Below are 12,042 nucleotides of genomic sequence, written 5' to 3' on the forward strand. Positions count from 1 at the left end.
GGACGCTGCCTGCCAGCAGCACAGTGTTTTGTGACACCTTTAACTTCAAAAGCTTTTTTAACTTCAAAAGATATTCGGTCACTTCAATTTCCTTGGTTACTAGGGGGAGTTCCTGGGTGGTGCAAGCGGTGAACACGTTCAGCTGCTAACTGAAAAGCTGGAGGTTCAAGTCCACCCAAAGGAGCCTTGGAAGAAAGGTCTGGCTATCTACTTTGGAAAGATCAGCCACTGAAAACCCCGCGGAGCACAGTTCAACTCGGACACACGTGGGGTCACCATGAGCTGGAGTTGACTCGATGGTAACTAGTTAGTTAGGTTGGTTATAAAGGATAATCACTCATGGTTGTAGGACAGTAGGCCCAAAGACGTCCACACCCTGATCCCTGAAGCCTGGGATCTCACAGGGTTAAGGGACTCTGCAGATGGATGAAATGAAGGCTCTTGAGATGGGAGATGATCCTGGATCACCCAGGTGACCCATGTGATCACAGGGTCCTCATCAGAGGAAGGCAGGAGGGTCAGAGTCAGAGGAGATGTGAGGACGGAAGCAGAGAGAGAGAGAGACAGGCTGGAAGATGGTCTCTGTTGGCTCTGAAGGCGCAGGAAGGGGCCGTGGGCCAAGGAACGCGGGGCCTCTAGAAGCTGGAAAAGGCCAGGAGACGATTCTCCTCTGTGGCCTCTAGAAGGAACCAGCCGACACCCAGATTTCAACTCTGACACCCAGATTTCAGCCCCATGAGACCTATTCTGGGCTTCTAGTCTCCAGGACCGAAAGGGAAAAAAACTTGAGTTGTTCTAAGCCACTCAGCTGGTGTTGGTTGTCACAAGGGCCACAGGAGAAGCATGCACTGAGGGGGGTCTGCTTGGGACCTGGGAGGATGTGGGCACCTCAGCTGGGAGGGGCCTGGATGGTGTGGAGGTGGGACAGCTGTGCCGAATCCCACCCGCCTTCCCCTCAGGCCTGTGGAGTGGGGCGATCTCAGGATGTGAGGGTCAGGAGGGTGAATCCAGAGAGCAGGGCTTCTTTCTAGGGTGACGGAATGTTCTGAAATCAGGGCTGATGGCTGCACAGCTCTGTGAACATACTAAGAACCACTGAATCGTGCACTTTAAATGGGTGAATTATAACTCAATAAAGTTGTTAACAAAAGGAAGAGAGAAAGAGAAAGAGACTGAGGAAGCCAGCACCGAGGCTGGACGACTGGGTGGATGTGGAATCTAGAAGAGGCAGGGGAGCAAGGGCAGGGGGCAGGGAGCAGAGGGGATGGGGAGAGAGGGGACGGGGTGGAGGGACGGCGGCGGAGGTGACAGGGTGGAGGGGATGGCACTGGAGGGACGGGGTGGAGGGGACAGGGTAGAGGGGATGGGGTAGAGGGGACGGGGTGGAGGGACAGGGGCGGAGGGCCGGGGTGGAGGGGCCGGGGTGGGGGACAGCTGCCAGCCAGCAGTGGGGGAGCTGCTGAGGAGCTCTGAGGCGACAGCAGCAGGATCGGGGTGGAGGGGCCGGGGTGGAGGGGACACGGGCGGAGGGGCCGTGGTGGGGGCGGCTGCCAGCCGACGGCAGGGGAGCTGCTGAGGGGCTCTGAGGCGACAGCGGCAGGATCCCTGCATTTGTCAGATTCACCACGCCTGCACGTACCCCTGAAAAGGTGACACTTTTTTCTTCTTAATTGTGGTTTCAGTGAAATTTTACGGTTCAAGTCAGTTTCTCATATAAAAATTTACAAACACATTGTTACGTGGCCCTAGCTGCTCTCCCTGTAATGTGACAGTACGCTCCTCCTCCCCACTGGGTTTCCTGTGTCCCTTCAGCCAGCTCCTGTTCCCCTCCCCCACCACACGGTCCACAGAGCAGCGGCCCAGTTAGTCTCCCGTGTCCACCTGAGCTGTGAAGCACACTCTTCACGAGTATCATTTATGTCTTATAGTCCAGGCCAATCTTTGTCTGAAGAGTTGGCTTCAGGAATGGTTTTAGTTTCGGGCTAACTGACAGTCCAGGGGCCATATCTTCCAGGGTCCCTCCGGTCTCAGTCAGACCATTAAGTCTGGTTTGAAAAGCTGACATTTATGTGCTTAAATTACCAATCACTAAGTCAAAATTCCCCCACGTGTCTGTCAGTTTGTCGTACTGTGGGGGCTTGTGTGTTGCTATGATCCTGGAAGCTATGCCACCGGTATTCAGATACCAGCAGGGTCACTCATGGAGGACAGGTTTCAGCTGAGCTTCCAGACTCAGACAGACTAGGAAGAAGGACCCTGCAGTCTACTTCTGAAAAGCATTAGCCAGTGAAAACCTTATGAATAGCAGCGGAACACTGTCTGATATAGTGCTGGAAGATGAGCCCCCCAGGCTGGAAGGCACTCAAAAGATGACTGGGGAAGAGCTGCCTCCTCAGAGTAGAGTCAACCTTAATGACGTAGGTGGAGTAAAGCTTCTGGGACCTTCATTCGCTGATGTGGCACAACTCAAAATGAGAAGAAACAGCTGCAGACATCCATTAATAATCGCAACCTGGAATGTATGAAGTATGAATCTAGGAAAATCGGAGATCGTCAAAAATGAAATGGAACGCATAAAGATTGATATCCTAGGCAACAGTGAGCTGAAATGGACTGGTATTGGCCATTTTGAATGAGACAATCATATGGTCTACTACACCAGGAATGAAAACTTGAAGAGGAATGGTGTTGCGTTTATCATCAAAAAGAACATTCCAAGATCCATCCTGAAGTATGACGCTGTCAGTGATAGGATAACAGCCACATGCCTACAAAGACCAGTTAATATGACTATTACTCAAATTTACACACCAACCACTGAGGCCAAAGTAGAAGAAACTGAAGATTTTTGTCAGTTTCTGCAGTCTGAAATTGATCAAATGAGCAATCAGGATGCACTAATAGTTACTGGTGATTGGAATGCAAAAGCTGGAAACAAACAAGAAGGATCTGTAGTTGGAAAATATGGCCTTGGTGATAGAAATGAGATCGCATGATTGAATTTTGCCAAGACCAATGACTCTCTACTACAAATACCACTTTTTCACCAACATAAACGGTGACTATACACATAGACCTCACCAGACAGAATACACAGGAATCAAATGAACTACATCTGTAGAAAGAGACAATGGAAAAGCTCAATATCATCAGTCAGAACAAGGCCAGGGGCTGACTGTGGAAGAGACCATCAACTACTCATATGCCAATTCAAGTTGAAACTGAAGAAAATTAAAGCAAGTCCATGAGAGCCAAAGTATGACCTTGAGTATATCCCACCTGAATTTACAGACCATTTCAGGAATAGATTTGATGTACTGAATGCTAACGACCAAAGACCAGACAAGCTGTGGGATGACATCAAGGACATCATACATGAAGAAAGCAAGAGGTCATGGAAAAGACAGGAAAGAAAGAAAAGACCAGAGGAGACTCTGAAACTTGCTCATGAATGTCACACAGCTAAATCAAAAGGAAGAAATTAAGTAAAAGAACCGAACAGAAGATTTCAAAGGGTGGCTCAAGAAGACAAAATAAAGTTTTACAATGACATGTGCAAAGAGTTAGAGATAGAAAACCAAAAGGGAAGAACACACTCAGCATTTCTCAAGCTGAAAGAACTGAAGAAAAAATTCAAAGCCTTGAGTTGCAATACTGAAGGATTCTAAGGGCAAGATGCTGAATGACAAAGGAAGCATCAAAAGAAGATGGAAGGAGCACACAGACTCACTATACCAAAAAAAATTAGTTGATGTTCAGCCATTTCAAGAGGTGGCATATGATTGGGAACCAATGGTACTAAGGGAAGAAGTCCAAGCTGCACTGAAGGCACTGGTGAAAAACGAATCTCCAGGAATTGACAGAACACCAATTGAGATATTTCGACAAACGGATGCAGCGCTACAAGTGCTCACTCATCTATGCCAAGAAATTTGGAAGAGAGCTACCCGGCCAACCAAATGGAAGAGATTCATATCTATGCCTTTTCTCAAGAAAGGTGATTCAACCGAATATGGAAATTATTGAACAATAATTTTTTTTTTTATCATTAACACCACAGGCAAGTAAAATTTTGCTGAAGATCATTCAAAAGCGGCTGCAGCAGTGTATTGGCAGGGACTGCCAGAAATTCAAGGCGGATTCAGAAGCGGACATGGAACCAGGGATATCATTGCTGATGTCAGATGGATCCTGGCTGAAAGCAGAGAATACCAGAAGGATGTTTACCTGTGTTTTATTGACTGTGGAAAGGCCTTCGACTGTGTGGATCATAACAAATTATGGGTAACATTGCGGAGAATGGGAATTCCGGGACACTGAATAGTGCTCATGAGGAATCTGTACATGGATCAAGTGGCAGTCATGCAAACAGAACAAGGGGATACTGCATGGTTTAAAGTCAGGAAAAGTGTGCTTCAGGGTTGTATCCTTTCACCATACCTATTCAATCTGTATGCTGAACAAATAATCCGAGAAACTGGACTATATGAAGAAGAACGGGGCATCAGGATTAGAGGAAGACTCATTAATGACCTGCGTTAGGCAGATGACACAACCTTGCTTGCTGAAAGTGACGAGGAGTTGAAGCACTTTCTTATGAAGGTCAAAGACCACAGCCTTCAGTATGGATTGCACCTCAACATAAGGAAAACAAAACTCCTCAACGGGACCAATGAGCAACATCATGATAAACGAAGAAAAGATTGAAGTTGTCAAGGATGTCATTTTACTTGGATCCACAATCAACACCCATGGAAGCAGCAGTCAAGAAATCAAAAGACGCATTGCACTGGGCAAGTCTGCTGAAAAAGAGCTCTTGAAAGTGTTGAAAAGCAAAGATGTCACCTTGAGGACTAAGGTGTGCCTGACCCAAGCCAAGGTGTTTTCAATCACCTCCTATGAATGTGAAAGCTGGACAATGAATAAGAAAGACAGAAGAACTGACACCTCTGAATTGTGGTGCTGGTGAGGATTACTGAACACACTGTGGACTCTGTGAAAAACGAACACATCTCTCTTTGAGGAAGTACAACCAGAGTGCTCCTTAAGAAGAAGGGGTGGCGAGGCTGCGTCTCACGTACTGTGGACATGTTGTCAGGAGGGATCAGTCCCTGGAGAAGGACATCATGCTTGGTAAAGTAGAAGGTCAGCCAAAAAGAGGAAGACCCTCAACGAGGTGGACTGACACAGTGGCTGCAACGATGGGCTCTAGCATAACAACTGCGAGGGCGGTGCAGGACCAGGCAGTGTTTCATTCTGTTGTGCACAGGGTTGCTGTGAGTCGGAGCCGACTTGACAGCACCTAACAACAACAACAAGGTCAAAATTTAAGAAACAATCAAGCAACCTAACAAAAAGACAAACAACCCAGTCAAAAAATGGGCAAAGGACTTAAACAGACATTTTACCAAAGAGGATATTCAAATGGCCAAAGAGCACATGAAAAGACGCTGGCCGTCATTAGCCATTCCAAACCCAAACTCACTGCCGTCCAGTAGATTCTGACTCATAGCAAACCTAGGGGACAAAGGAGAACCGCCCCACAGGGTTTCCAAGGCTGTCAATCTTTAGAGAAGCAGATTGCCACATCCTTCTCCCGTGGAGCAGCTGGGGGGTTCAAACTGCTGACCTTTCAGTTAGCAGTCGAGCATTTAACAACTGCACCACCAGCGCTCTACTCGTTGGCCATTAGGGATATGCAAATCGAAACCACAATGAGACTCCACCTCAGCCCCTCTGTAACGGCAATGATCAATGAAACAAGTGTTGGCCAGGTCATGGAGAAACAGGCACCCTCGTCCATTGCTGGCAAGAAAGTAAAATGGTGCAGCTGCCGTGGAAAATGGTCTGGCAGATCCTCAAAAAGCTGGCCACAGAAACACCATATAACCCAGCAATCCCAATCCTAGGTATAGACCCAGAAGACGTGAAAGCAGGAACGCAAACAAAACCTGTACACCGATGATCACTGCAACACTTTCCACATGAGCCGAAAGGTGTAAACAACCACAACATTCATCAACAGATGATGGACAGACAAACCTACAGGTCTCTACTCGACAGGAGCAAAATGGTAGGAAGGTAACCAGAAGTTCAGAGAAAAAACAAGTCCACAGGAGCCACGACTTCATCTGCCCTGAGACCAGAAGAACTGGATGGTGCCCGGCTACCACCGCTGACTATTCTGACCGGGATCACAATAGGCGGTCCCGGACAGAGTGGGAGAAAAATGTGGAGCAGAACTTGAATTATTATTAAAAAAAAAAAAAAAAAAGCCAGACAAACTGGAACAGTAGAGAACAGAGGACTTCCTGAGACTATCACCCTGAGACACTCTTTAAACCTAGACCTGAGCCTATCCCGAGATCATCTTTTAGCGAAATAGCAGAAACCAAAACCTGCTGCCGTTGAGTCGATTCTGACTCATAGCGACCCTACAGGAGAGAGGAGAACTGCCCCATAGAGTTTCCAAGGAGCGCCTGGTGGATTTGAACTGCCGACCTCTTGGTTAGCAGCCGTAGCACTATGCCACCGGGGTTTCAGCGGCACACAAATGATGCTAACTGTAAGATCCAAACCGGGTTTAAAAGCCATCTGTGTGTGAGACTAGAAGGTCAACAATCACCCAAAAGCAAAGATGACGGGGCAGGGAAACTAGAGTCCTGGAGACAGAACAAAACTAAGGAGAATGTTGACACATTGTGATAAATATAACTAATGTCACTGGACAATTTGTGCAGAAATTGTCAGATGGGGACCTAACTTGCTGTGTAAACTTTCACCAAAAGCTCAGTAAAATGTTATTAAAACAAAGAACAAACGAAGAGATGATGCGTAAACCCAGTGGGGTATACCCACACACTGGGATACTGCTCGGCGATGAAAAGAAATGCGTTCTGATGACACGAGCCTTGTGTGAGCCTTGAAAACATCATGCCGAACCAAGTCAGTCAGTGGTGAGAGGATATTTTCGCTTTTATGAAATAAGCTAATATCTAGAAACTGAAGATTGCTGGTGGTTAGCAGGAGTGGGAGGGAGGGGAAGGGGGAGTTTTTGCTTAGGGGCACTGAGTGCATGTTAATGGGGGGGATGTCTGGAAAAGGACGGGGAGAATGTCTGCACAACCTGAAGAATGTAACCAATGTCACCGAATTATCTGTGCAGAGATTGTTGAACTGGCACATGTCTTGTTGTTGTATATTTTCGCCGCAATTGAAAAAAAAAAGAAGAGAAACCATCGATGGGGGGAGGCGTCACTGAGCCCCCTGAGCCAGTCCTGTCGGGAATTCCAGGGCAGGGTGACTCAGATGGGAGATGAGTGGACAGGTCAGCCGGCCAGACCGGTTCTGACAACCATACGCCTCCCCCATGGCCATCCCCAGCCTAGGCCCTCGAGGTGTCAGGGGGCAGACCCAAGCCCTCCTGCTCCGGCTCTGGACTTGCTCAGCCCACATTTGAGGGGCAGGGGCAAAAACCTCTCAGGCTCCTTCTGGAGGTGGTAGGGGCAGGGGAAGGTTTGTAAAAGGTTCCAGGGCCTCCGGGAGTGGGGAGGGGGACACTAGCAGCTGCGAGCCCTTAGGAATGGGACACTCCAGAAGTCACCCATTTTTGCTATCCTCTCCCTAGGGCCACGTGTGACTGTGCCTGCCCCGCCGTGGCAGCACGTGGGGGGCATATTCCATTTTCAAAAGCGGAGATGAGGGATGAGGGGCCGGCACCTGCTGTGAGGGGGCTTTCAAGACCCCTCCTTACCAAGAGGGTGGAGCAAAGGGCAGGGCCAGAGGTGAGAGTGCATCGCCCCCCCGCCGGCAAGGTGGCCAAACATGGTGACGTCCCTCCAAAGAGCACAGCGTGGAAAGAGGGAAGAGACACCTGACAATACACCTCAGCCAGGTGAGCAAGGTCAACGTCACAGTAACGTGTCAGGAGGACAGTTCACAGCCTGATGTGATAGGGTGGGGAGGGCATCTCACCCGAGTTCTTTTCCCAAAACCCACCACCCCACTAAACCATGAGGGAAACACCAGACACACCCAATCGAGGGGCCTCCCACAAAACTCCTGAGCAGCACCCCTCAAAATCGTCAGGGTCTCAAAAACAGGGAAAGTCTTAGAAACTGTCACTGCCCAGTGGAGCCTGAGAGGTAAAGTAAACAAGACGTGAGAGAAAAACTGAGGCAATCCAAACAAATATGGTTCTCAGCTAACGACGGTGTATCCACATTGCTGGCTGATTATGACGGTGTCGCAACAATCTGTCTTGGAGGAAGTATGGCCAGAGTACTCCTTAGAAGCCAGGATGGCCCAACGTTGTCTCACATTTCTGGACATGTTATCAGGAAGGACCACTCCGTGGAGAAGGACATCATGCTTGGTAAGGTAGAGGGTCAGCAAAAAAGAGGAAGACCCTCAACGAGATGGGTTGATGCAGCGACTGTTAACAATGGGCTCAAACACAGCAACAATTGTGAGGATGGCAGAGGACCGGGCAGCGTTTCATTCCGTTGTACGTGGGGTCGCTGTGAGTTAGAAACGACTCCACAGCCCATAACAACAACATGGCACCAATATAACTGATGTTAACAACAGGGGAACTGGGGAAGGTTTTGAGACTCTACACCATCTGTGACTCCAAAGCTGTTCTAATAAAGTCTACTAAAACCCAAGTGCTCACTGGACAGCACCCCACCTCCCCTTCCTAGACACTGTCTCCTGCTAAGGCACCCCCACCCTCCCGTCCCCACCCAGAGCAGAAGACCAGGCAGGACAGAGGGAGGGGCCTCACTGAGGTGTGGGGCCACGGCCCTGGCAGGGAGCAGGGCGTGGGCCTCCCAAGCTCCACCGTCTGGACCCTGCTCATGCAGGGTAGGCACCCACCTGTTGCAGCTGAGTCAATTCTGACCCATAGCGACCCTATGGGACAGAGTAGAACTGCCCATAGGGTTTCCAAGCAGCACCTGGTGGATTCAAACTGCCGACCTTTTGGTTAGCAGCTGAGCTTTTAACCAGTGTGCCACCCAAGGTTGCCTAAATGGGGGCAAGAGCAGAACCCTCCCCAGGGAGGCCCTGCCCCTGCCCATGTGTCAGGACGTGACTCCCAGCAGCTCCCCCAACCTCGAACCCCAGAATCTGACACAGAACCAGACCCAAGTCAATGGAACCCCAGCATCTCCTCCTGCCCCTCCCACCCTCCTCATCAGCCCCAGGCAGGGAGGAAGCCTGGTGGCCACACCTGAAAACTTGAGAACAAGGGTAGGGAGGCAGGATGGGGTGGGGCCGGGGGCAGGACCCGGCTCTGGCCCCTCCCAGGGGGTGGGGACTCAGCTCTGTGGGACACGGCAGACTGGGGACACACCCCCTCATGCGGCCCCCTCCGGACTGGCCTGCCCTGGACAGGGGCCCCGCTGGGAGGGCATGTGACCATAGTCACTGGAGGAACTCTGCACAGGCCAGGGTCCGTGTTGTGGGGGAAGGGTCTGCCCAGCCAGAGCCGAGCCCAAAGCCACGCCCCCGCCCTATCCCTGGCTTGCAAAGCCCCACAAACAGCTCCGTGTGAGGTTTCAGGGGAGATAAGGATGTCGCAGCGTGGACGCCCCAGAACCCACAAATGCCCCAGTTGGCGACCCACCTCCAGCCACCCCTTGTGACCACGGGTGCTCAGACCGACACCCTCGTTCCCCTAAGACTCCCCACCATTCAGCCACAAGCCTGAGGCAACTGATCCAGCCCCAAGTCCTCAAATTTCTCCTGGAACATCCCGGCAGGGTCGCTCCGGCTGCCTGAAGGAGCAGGGTGGGAGCTTTCTGGGGATTCCCGCGGTGGCTAGTTGAGGAGGGCGTAGGGGTAGCTCTCCCCATCCTCTCCTCCCGTCCGGTCCCCGTCCCGGCCGCCCCCTCCTCTTCCTGGCTGCCCCCTCCCCATCCCTGCCAGGAGAAGCGCGCTGAGCCAGCGGCCCGCTTACCTGGCCGAGCGCAGAGAAGCGCAGCCAGAGCCGCAGCCGGGACATGGCGCGGAGCTGGCCCGGGAGGTGCCGCGGCTCCGCATGACCCCGCGCGGTCCGGGCTCGGCAGCCGCCGCGGGCGGGTTAGTCACAGGCCGACTTCCTCCGCCGGCGGCTGACTGTCGGGAAATGATGCGGCCGGGCCGATTACCGGCAGCGCCCGGCCTTACTGGACGGGGCGGCTCCAGCGGCTGGCAGCGCGGGGCGCCATACCGGGCGGGGCACTACCCAACCCAGGTCCCGCCTCTGCCGAGTGCACAGGCCCTCCTGGCCCTGGCATCAGTTTCCCCCGCCAGCTTACGCTGTGCGTTCTGTCCCCAGTGCCACCCCCAGAGCAGCTCCCGGCCGCCCAGACCCCAACTCTGAGGACCAGCGCTACACGAGGGAAGCTGCGGCTTGGCCAGGGGTCCGGGGGTCTCTCAAGCCCTCGCTCCATCCCCCACCATGAGCCCCTTCACCACCCACCATCCACTGAGGGTTTGCTGGAGTGGGGAATCAACCCTCTGTCATCCCCACAACCTGGCTGGGCACCCTTGTCCCAGAAATGGTGTTTTGTTCAGTAGAAAACAAGAGAAAGGACCATCTGTCGTGGCTTTGCCAGTGGACTCCCAGCGTGGGAGCCTTGGGTGCCCTTGCTGTGCAGGCCTGGGGGTGGGGCATGAAGGGCGGGACTCTGGCCTTTTGATAAGTCAGGGGCACAGGCTGTCCTGCAGACTCCCACCAGCCTGTGCTGAGTAGGGCCTGGAAGCTCCCCTCTCAAGCTTTGGAGCCTTGAGTCACCATGTCTGATGGTCCCCCAGGACTGGTGACGTTACCAGGGGCAGAGACATAAATAATGCCATGTTGGCTGAGGGAGACCTGCTGCTCATGTTACTATCAACCACGACCCAACCCTGGGGGCCACTGGGGGGCTGCCAGAGCCTATGCAAAGGAGCCAGTGGGGAAGGGCAGCTGGGCACAGGCCACAGTGACCTGGAGGAAACTGCACCTCAAGACCCTGTGCACGCCCCCTGGTCCTCTGGAGCAAGGCGGGGCAGGAGGGCACCCCTACCCATCTCACTGCAGCTGGCGGGCGGGGCTGCCTGTGCTAACCCAACAGCAATGGCGGCAGAGCTGACGTTGGAACCCAGCCCACCTGGCTCTCCCACTCCTGGACCCCGACATCCTGAACTGTGACCAAGCCCCCTCACCTAACAGAGCACCTGGGTAGCATCTACTCTGGAAACTGCTGAGCACAGACCACAATCCCCAGACACCTGTCCACCATGATGGCCCCTCCACCTCCCAGCCTGCTCCCCACCCACAGCCGGAGTGGGCAATATACCCTAACGACCCCAGCAGGGCCAGGCTGAACACCCTGCAGGTAGGCAGGAAAGAAGGGGCACAAATGGCCAATCAGCACATGAAAGAGTTGTTAGCCTCCAGGGAGATGAAGCTCAGGACCACAGGGAGACACTTCAACCCATGAGGATGGCTACCACAAAAAAGACAATCACAAGGCGGACCAGAATGTGGGGAAACTGGACCCACATGCATGGCTGGTGGGAGTGTGAGATGGGGCTACTCCTCAAAAGGCGAAACAGAGTCACCGTACCACCCAGCAATGCCACTCCTAGGTGTCTAAAACCAAAAACCAAACTCAGTGCCATCAAGTCGATTCTGACTCACAGCGACCCTATAGGTGTCTGCCCAAAAGAAATGAAAACACGTCCACACAGACACCTGTGTGCACACATTCACAACAGCCAGTGGGTGGAGACCCAAGTGTCCATCAGTGGATGAGTGGATAAACAAAACGTGGTTTGTCCACACAACAGAGTATTATTCAATGATACAGAGAAATGCGGGTGTGACCCATGCAAGGGCACGGATGAACCTCTAAAAAGCCAAACACAAAAGAACTAATACTGATTGTATGATCCCACTTACATAAAATATCTGCAAAAGGCAAATGCGTACACACAGAAGGCAGATCTGTGGATACTGGCGGCTGGGGGAGTTTCCTGGAATGGGGTTGACTACTACTCAGTACAGGGGCTTCT

The 12,042-nt window shown here is 52.1% G+C and overlaps 1 protein-coding gene across 6 annotated transcripts in view; it reads right to left on the minus strand.

The window, feature by feature from the left end:
- SBNO2 (strawberry notch homolog 2) overlaps positions 1-12,042 on the minus strand; it is a 66,655-nt gene that overhangs the window by 19,506 nt on the left and 35,107 nt on the right. Inside the window, exon 1 of one of the 6 annotated variants that reach the window (XM_064280077.1) lies at positions 9,962-10,089. The exons of the other annotated variants lie outside the window; for them this stretch is intronic. Within the exon in view, the coding sequence (XP_064136147.1) occupies positions 9,962-10,006 (45 nt within the window). The 5' untranslated portion in view covers positions 10,007-10,089. Of the gene's footprint in view, positions 1-9,961; positions 10,090-12,042 lie in introns of those variants that run through there. 6 annotated transcript variants of the gene reach the window in all.

This window comes from Loxodonta africana, chromosome 3 (assembly GCF_030014295.1).
Source record: "Loxodonta africana isolate mLoxAfr1 chromosome 3, mLoxAfr1.hap2, whole genome shotgun sequence".
NCBI lineage: Eukaryota > Metazoa > Chordata > Mammalia > Proboscidea > Elephantidae > Loxodonta > Loxodonta africana.